This window comes from Pundamilia nyererei, unplaced genomic scaffold (assembly GCF_000239375.1).
Source record: "Pundamilia nyererei isolate P.nyererei 1_Seehausen unplaced genomic scaffold, PunNye1.0 scaffold00043, whole genome shotgun sequence".
In the NCBI taxonomy this organism is placed as follows: domain Eukaryota; kingdom Metazoa; phylum Chordata; class Actinopteri; order Cichliformes; family Cichlidae; genus Pundamilia; species Pundamilia nyererei.
In genome coordinates this window covers 3,103,042-3,112,060 of record NW_005187444.1, presented here as the reverse complement: position 1 = coordinate 3,112,060, position 9,019 = coordinate 3,103,042, and the positions used below count along the sequence as shown (strand labels likewise).

The window sequence follows — 9,019 nt, the reverse complement described above, 5'->3', positions numbered from 1 at the left end:
CACACACACACACACATTCATGCATACACTTTACTGCTCAAGCAGTCTTTTGCACTCATGTTGAGCTTTAACATGCATGTACACACACAGGTTCTTTCTCATTACAGGACCAGTAACTGCACTCGCCTCCTGCTTTGTCCTGAGGTCTGAAACCCATTTCATTGCTGCTCCTACACTCCTTCCTTACCTCCATCTTCTTTATAAAGCCTCAAATCCCTTCAATAGACCCATATAGCCAGCTAGCACTAAGCCCCCACAAACTGCCCTTATAGACGCTGGCCATGCCGAATGCTCCCCTACTTTATTTATTTATTTGATGGTTTGAGATGCTCCCCCTGGGTGGATGGTGGTCTAATCAAGTGTTGCAAATTGGATCAGACCTCAAAAAATGAAGTGAAATGCTCACCAAAAAAGGAATACAATAAAGATATAGCTATATAAAAATATTTAAGGTACTCAAGAATAAAAGAGTGGAACCAATTTCAAGGTCAGATTTGCTTAAATATATTAATGTTGAATATTTCCTGCAAAACAAAGACCTTTACAGAGCAGAAGAAGAAATTCACCATGAAGAATGCATGTCATGTTTCTTTTCCATTTTGGGGGAAGAAAAAAAAACAATAAATATTGACTGAATTTGAACTGAAAAACAAAATAAATGATGGCACGGTGTGAAAGACACACAGCTTTATATATAAATGTAAAAGTTTGTGCATTAGAGGAAGCCTCTCTTTCACTGTGGTAATATTAATACTGCATTATTGCTGTAATCCAGAATGTTAACATTAAAATACGCTGAAAACAACAGGAAACATTGAGATTTAAAATATAGACAAGATGTGATTGGGACAAAGAAGCAGGCTGAAAACTAACATACACACAATCCAAGATGAAAGAACAAAATATTCCCTGTGTATGTACACAAGGAATCAAACAAAAGAGTGTGAGAAAAATTGAATATAGTCTGTTTTATTCTGTTTTAGTTGCAGAAGTTTTGAAGCCTATCCCAGCTACCATAGGGCAAGATGCAGTGTACACCCTGGACAAATCGCCAGTGTGTCACAGGGTTAACATAGAGGGACAGACAAGCATTCACACTCACTCATCACATTAACATAGGAACACAGTAACAATTAACATAACAGAACCCACACGAACACGGACATGCAACTCCACACAGAAAAGCCCCGGCCAGATGGTGGAGTCCAACAAAGGTCCTTCATGCTGTGAGGCAATAGTGCTAACCGTGCCACAGTGCTGCACTGGGATGCGAACTTTTCTATCCAAAATTAATTATTTTTTTGTAAATATAACATGCATGTCAATATTCTTAATCATAAAATACTTATAATGCATAATAATACGCATTTTAGAAGAAAAAACAGTGACTAGTGAAAATGCGCACATGCGTTGACACTAAAAATACTAGTAACAGTAGAAACAACAGCAAATAGAAAAATGTTGCAAAAGTACACAGAAAAACCGAGCTGATAAGCTAACAGTAGATAGACGTTTGCTAACTGTAACAAATATATAGTATTATACTTTTAAATGCAATCCTTTACAAGTTTTTTGCTCTTTTACTTCTGCAGTTGTTCCATCACGTTATTGTGTCTCATTTTTCCATTTACAGATATTTAAGGTTTTTTTTTACCTTTTAGAGCCACCATACTTTTCTCTAAGGCAACAGGGTCGGTGTCAAATAATGAGGTCAGTGTTGAATCTCTGAAAGCCAAAAGCTCAGGTCTCAGGCTGCTTCTGAGAGTTTTTCTACTCTTGGTTTGGTATGATCTCAGTGAGCAGATATATCCTTAATGTGGTCATGGCAGACACATAACTCTGCAGCTCCACCCACCTGCTTTTTCAGAGCTTTTGTTTGTGAGGGGCAGCCAATCAGAAGAAAGCTTTCTGAAAGCAAAAGGGGAGAAAGATACAACTTAATAAAGTGGCCTTGGACTACATGAGCTGAAGGTCGGATGGTTTTTCACTTCCTTTTATAGCAGTATTTTTGGTAAAACATCATCTCGATCATGTGAGTGTAGAGGCCGCTAATAAAATATTTGTGTGATATCTTGTGTCAGTCAGCCTGAAAGCTTTTCAGTGGTTTATGAAGCTGTTAGGAAACAACGCTGAAGTGTCAGTGAGCCGTTGTCTGTTGTTTGCCTGCCTCTTCGGCCCCATTTATTTGTGCGCTGTCATTAGTCATCGTTGCTCAGTTCAAACAGAGCTCTGAGCAGCAACCCCCCACTCCCAAAGACAGACAGCGCAGGACCGAGAGAAATCCTGTCTGGCCCAGTGCCGATGCAGAGTGACGTCATCTACATAAACATTCACGCACGAACGTCCAGTCATACACAGCAAATGTGCACTCACAAGACGCCATGGGACATCTACTCTAGCACTCTTGTGTGTGTTCGTGTGTATGTGCGGGTGAACATGTGCCGCCAAATCATCATACATACATCTTTTTTTCCTCGTGCTCCCTCTCTTTTTTTTTATCTCTTGCTCTCTTTGGGTCTCTTATAATTAAATAAAATTAAATGAGTCATTTATGAACCTTTGGGAGTGACAGAGGCAAGGGGCGAATAGAACATGAAGCGCACCTGTGCATTTTGCTGGCAGCGTGTTGCGTAACAGTAGCGTGTCTTCCTTGCGCTTATGGAAATATATTAGTAATGGCACTGTACTCGAGCTCTCTTCCACATCCTGTAGTGACACACGGCATCTCCCCGTTTTGTCAGCAGGCGCCTTATCGTACATGGCATGCTGTCTGTAGAAAGAAACGCTCAGGCTCTTCCATTTACACACTCGGCTGCACACTGCTGCACATACACCGCACTCGCATATTGACACACACCTGACACACCGAAGGAGGTTCCGTGGTGCAGGAAATAAATAAAGGTGGATAAATTGCTCTGTGGGGAGCCAAGTAGATTAGATGGCATGCACAACATAGCTGCTGCGTTTGGTTTTGGACCAATGTTAGGATGGGCAAATACAGGAATTGCTCATTTCTGAATCCTTTACGAGCGTTTGTTGGGAAGCGGCAATCACAGATGGAAGTCATAAATCTGCAAGATCTGCCACATTTATTTTTTCATTTGACAACTGTAAGCTCGGTGGGCACCAGAAAATTAACACTGCATGCCTCAAGAGAAAGCCTGTTAGTTTTTAGTAAAACCTTCAACAGCATCAGAAGGAGCCAAGTGAAGCTTGTTAAGCTGCCTAAAGTGATTACATTTGAGTCAGTGTCTTTTGGGTCTGAATAAAAAGTGAAAACTGAGGGAGTTAGAACGAAGCTTCAGGGCTCTGTTTCAGGTTAATGGCTCAAGGCCACATTTCCTACCCACTAGTGTAACACAACCAAATATCCAGCTAAAAAACAAAACAAAACAAAACAAAAAATTATTGGTCCAATTTTTCCATTGAGTCAAAAAGTTTGTTATCAGATTGCCCCTGGTGGGATACTGATTTATCCAGACAACTCATTATAGATTAAGGGAAGAATGAATATTTAGTGATTGTACATCACCTTATTTTCAGTTTGGACAGACTGTAAAAATGAATTGTTGCTTATAGTGCTACAGGCAGTGTCACAATCGCTCTGTTAATGTTTTTGTCATCTGGTGTTAGCATCCTCTCAGGTATTACCAAAGTCCAGGGGACTTGTGCATCCAATGCATTCTCTTACCATACATGAGATCTTGTTTGGTGTTGGTGCACTGACAGACTAGCTACAACAATACTGGGTGCCAAGAGCACTCCATCCATCCATCATATACTGCTGAAGTATGGTGGTGGTAGCACCAGGCTAAGTAGAGTGTCCCCCGACCTGCAAGTAGGTTGCAGGTCTACCCAGTGGAGTTTCCTGTCACTTGCGTGAAGGGCTGTCAAACAAAATGATGCTCAGATACTAAATCAATACTAAAAATTACTATAAAAACTACTATATTACTGCTCTTCTAATTGGTACACAATTTCAAATAGCACAGTTGCAAACAGGCAGGTAAAAAAACCCTCAACACTAGTAGTGATATGTACCGTAGTTAAAAACTTTGAGAGGAATATTGAGAGGTCATTAAATCTCATTAAATGTTAACCTGGTTCAAGTTGTTTAATTTTGACCTAATTTTTAATTTCATTTTTACTTGTTATTTAGATTTAGACACTAAATAAATTGTGTGGTTGGGTTTAGGCACTTAGATGCACTTGCTTATAGGTTAAGAGTATAGTTTGGGTTGAAATACATCTGTATAAAAAATGACAAACCTAGAGTGACACGTTCATCATGTTAATACATGTACAATAACCTGATGCAGCAACAAAAACTGCAGGACTGGTGCCTCTCTGGCTGGTTCCAGACCTACCCAGACTCTACTCGAGAGTACATGTCTCGAGTAAAATCTCATTGGAGTTTCTTATTGCTTCAGTCAGTGGATTTGCGATTTAGCTGAAATAGAACAGCTAAACCTTGAGGCAATGCGGGGCCTTGTTGTGCTTTAAAGTTAACAATATTCCCAGATGCAAAAATCCTCCAAAAGCATTTAAGCACCTAATCACTATATTACTCATTATGAGTGTAAGAATGGACCACTGAGATCCATTAATCCGTGACGGGTGTGTTTGTGTATGTCTGACTGTGTGCAGGTGCATGTATGTGCATATGCATATATAATATAAATACTATAGATGATAGTTATATGAAGTTTTATAAATGTGGTGTTTATTGAATACAGTACGTAGCATGCTGACTCTGGTTGATTCCCTGAATATTTCTCTGTGTTATTTCTTTCTTTTTGAAATATATTTTATGCAGTTTTTAAAATAATCTAATTGGCATTGTGGATACATACTGACTACAAACCAAAAGCTATTAAACTGTCATAATTGAAAGCTGGAAAATTTGGGTGGTAAAATTGCTGAAGCCTTCACCTGACCTAAAAGTACTGAGCCTGGTAATTATGTACCCACATGCATGAAATCGTTTTAGTGAAGCTTTTGGTCCCGCCATCACAAAACCTGTGTTAAGCATGAATAGCTTCTTTACAGTGATTAGTGAGAACTGCTGTACCTTGCATTAATGCCTCTAGATAATGAAGGCAAAAAAAATGACACTACGGTCCCCTTTCAGTCACATATCTGTCAGTCAGTTTGTGCTGCCACTGTCCATGTTCGGATATTTAATCTTTTTTCTTTTTCTCTGCAGGTATGATTTAGACTGCAAGAGTGACAACCTCTCCAGACATGTGAGTGTCTCTTTCACCTCAGCTGTTCAACAATCAGCCATGCATTCATTTAAATTTTATACAGCCACAGTTAACCTTCCAGAACAATAGCAGCCTGATTTGAATCTGAATGTTGGGGGTAAAAGTAGTGATCATAAACACACATGCAAAGCAACCAAAGAGCTTTTCAGGGTGACAAGGTGGACTATTCTTTACTGACCAAGTCAAGTAAATGATCTCAGTCTGATTGAACTTTGTTCCATTTACTGAAGGCCAGAATAAAGGCTGAGAGCCACACAACAACCAAGGGCTGAGGTTTAAAGTGTTTCCTTATGTCTGTAGGTCACCAAGACCTCACACCTCATAGATGCTGTTCATGTTTAAAAAACAAAGAAAAACAAAAAATATCAGCTGATTAGAGATAAATCAGGGCACTGAGTTATGGGTGCATCTGCTACTTTGCATATACTCTTTCTTTTAATTCAAATTCAAATTCTATTTGTCACGTACACAGTCATACACAGTACGATATGCAGTGAAATGCTTAGACAACTACTCGTGACCTAAAGAAAAAAAAAGGAAAAGGCTATGAATAAGATAGGAAATAAATATGAAAAATTAAAAAGGGTAAATTTAACTAGGAAGGAATAAAATATTTAAAAAAATTTAAGGTTAAAAATGAAATAACTGTACAACACAAATTAGAATGAAGGGTAAATTTAACTGGGAAAGAATAAGATAAAATATATAAACTAAAGTAGAAAATAAAATAACTGTACAACAAAATACACAATATAGAACTATATAAGTATGTATGAAGAAATATAAATAAATAAATATATATATACATACACAATAACAGCAGCTGTACAAGTATTAACTGGAAATGAAGAATATAGTGACCAGTGTTGTGCAGTCCACATTAAAATAATACTTTTTTGATACTTTGGGTTTTCTAGCACAAGTTAAATGCAAAGCGATCGAAAAGTTCCTGAAAGTTAAATACGAATTTATATTTTACCAGTCTTGCCGTTAAAGTCATCTTGTGCATTTTCCAGACCACGTTCAGTTCGGCTGATAATTTGAAATAGCTTTTTGGAAGCTGTGTTTTGACACATCTGGGAATTGACCGCAGTGCTTAATAAAAACAGACGGTCCCTGAAGGCAGCACATCAGTCAGGTGTTTGATTGTGAGCACACATTTGTTTTCACAAATGTAAAGAGAATCAGAGCAGAGGTATAATGAATGATCCATGCAATGAGATCTATTGCACGGAAACAAAATATAAATGCCAGACATGCTAACATGTGAGGCGATCGTGGCTCAAGAGTTGGCCGTTCGTCTTGTAATCGGAAGGTTGCCGGTTCGAACCCCGGCTCTGACAGTCTCGATCGTTGTGTCCTTGGGCAAGACACTTCACCCATTGCCTACTGGTGGTGGTCAGAGGGCCCGGTGGCGCCAGTGTCCGGCAGCCTCGCCTCTGTCAGGGCGCCCCAGGGCAGCTCTGGCTACAATGTAGCTTGCCATCACCAGTGGGTGGATGACTGAATGTAGTGTAAAGCGCTTTGGGGTCCATAGGGACTAAGTAAATATGAGTTAAATACCGGCCATTTAACAAAGAGGAGCCTGAAGGGGAGATTGGACAAATTGAAATGAGGTATTGCTTTTTTATTATTTTATGGACTGATTTCCAGAACATTTTGGCCACAACTCATATGAGTTAGTGTGGCCTTAACTTCAAATAAATACATGTTGTTTGTCTTTCTTGTGATAGTACTTATGGAACTTACACTTTCTTTGAGGATTAGTTTAAATGGATAGTTATCAATCAATTTGCGCTGACCCCTAAACTTAGGCAGCAATGCTACAGAGGCTATATATCTTAAAGTTCTCATTCATGTAGGTTCCATTGTTTTGTTTCTAATTTAATATGTTGAACATGTCATCTTTATCAAAAGGTGGTTTATTAATATAACAAAGAGATTACATTTGGAGAAAAACACTGTCCTGGGCATTAGACAGCAACTCCAGGAAATAGAAAAAGCTCAACGAAATGATCAAATAAAACGCATAAATATCAGACACAGCTTCTGATCAGCTTTGTTATTTCTGGTTTTGTTTTGTCATGCTGCTGCTGATTAAGGATTCTGCTTTTCTGAAATTTGATATATCCCTGGCTTAAAGCTACAACATTCCCTTTCAGTTCAAACAGAGGTTTGAGCAGCACTTCAGTATAAAACTCTCTCTTCACCTCAACACCCAGCCCCATTCCGATTACCCAGCTTCGACCTCACTGCCAACTGCTGGCGGAGCTCTTTTCCTCAGCCCCAATCTCAGCGTGCCCCGAGGCTTCCTCTGTGAGCAGTGAGCAATGTGAGTGCTGCAATTCACTCTAAGCATGAAGGCTGCGCACGCTTGGATGCGTCCTGTCGTCATTGTGGATGTGTGGGATAGGGGATCTGGCACACAGTGATGGCTCCATTGTCCAGTTCATTCCTAGTCGTGTGGCTAAAAATGAAGAAAAAATGCAAACGCACACAAGTACAGTATCTTTTTTGGCAGCTTCAGTGGCAGCCTTAGAGGATGCCTCCCTTCTCCAATCAAAACAGATGTTTTCCCCCGTGCCATATGGTTCACATACCTTTAGTACTTAAAGCTGCAGGAAAAACAGTTCAGAAAGGGGACATACAGTAAAGTTGGATGTAAGGCTAGGGTATGACGTTCTTCCTAAGCGCTGCTTGTCACCACGCACAGTTATTCAACTCATGTTTTTTTGTGGAAAAATACACCAGTGCTTCTCACAAACAGCGGTCTCATTACAAAGTCTTTATTCAGCACTCGATGATAAGCAAATGAATCCAGGCGGAGAAATTGCTTTTTTGTTTGCAGGCAGTAATTAAGTTAACTGGCTGGTGTTCCCTCATGACTGCTTGAGAGACGGCTGGATTTTACTGGAGCTTTTATTCCCTTTATTAAATGTCTTGTGGTTAGAAAAGCACATCACATCTTGTTATTTGTTTAACAGCTTTTAAAAGAATAGTGGCATTTCCTTTATTAGACTGTTCACAAGTGTGATGCAAGAAATACCTACTGAGTGCAACAGGCTTAAAGCCCAAGGGTCCTTCAAACAAAGTTCTGTTCTACCTTTGGTGTTGTTTGGTGCTGATGACACACCTCTTATAGTTTTCTGAAGACTTAGGATTTTAATATTTTATGTGTATTTTTGTTTTTTTCAACATATTTTTCATATTATTCGAGCTAAATTTTTAGTCCATATTAAAACAATTTCTTGTAATGTGTGAGATTGTGCATATGATATGTACATATTGTATATACAATTCTGCCAAAATTCTAATTGGATCAGTAATATCCATCCACTCTCTTTAGATGGATGGATGAAGTCTATTCTAGCAGAATCTGTGTTCACTCTGGATAGCCTGCCAGTCCATCACAGACCAGACAGAGATAGAAAGTAATCATAATCACACCTACGGCTCAAATCATCATTTAACCTAACAAACATCTCTTAGGGATGTGGGAGGACTATTGCGTACTTGGAGGAAACCCACGCAGGCACAGGAAGTTGTATTTATATAGCACCAATTTACAACAACAGTTGTTTTGAGAAAGGTACTGAGAGAGGAATCTTTAATGATCAGATTTTTTATGAACAAGTACTTGGTAATGTTGAGAAGGAAGAACTCCTGTTCAACAGGAAGACACCTCCAGCAGCCCCAGGATACAAGGAGGACAGGCATCTACTACAAACAATTGGAACTGAGGGGGAAGTCAA

At 39.2% G+C, this 9,019-nt stretch overlaps 1 protein-coding gene across 1 annotated transcript in view; it reads left to right on the top strand.

Annotated features, from left to right (window-relative positions):
* Window positions 1-9,019, top strand: part of LOC102199648 (copine-8-like) — an 84,717-nt gene that overhangs the window by 39,120 nt on the left and 36,578 nt on the right. Inside the window, exon 5 of the mRNA XM_005731534.1 lies at window positions 5,207-5,246. Coding sequence (XP_005731591.1) covers window positions 5,207-5,246 — 40 coding nt within the window. The remainder of the gene's footprint in view (window positions 1-5,206; window positions 5,247-9,019) is intronic.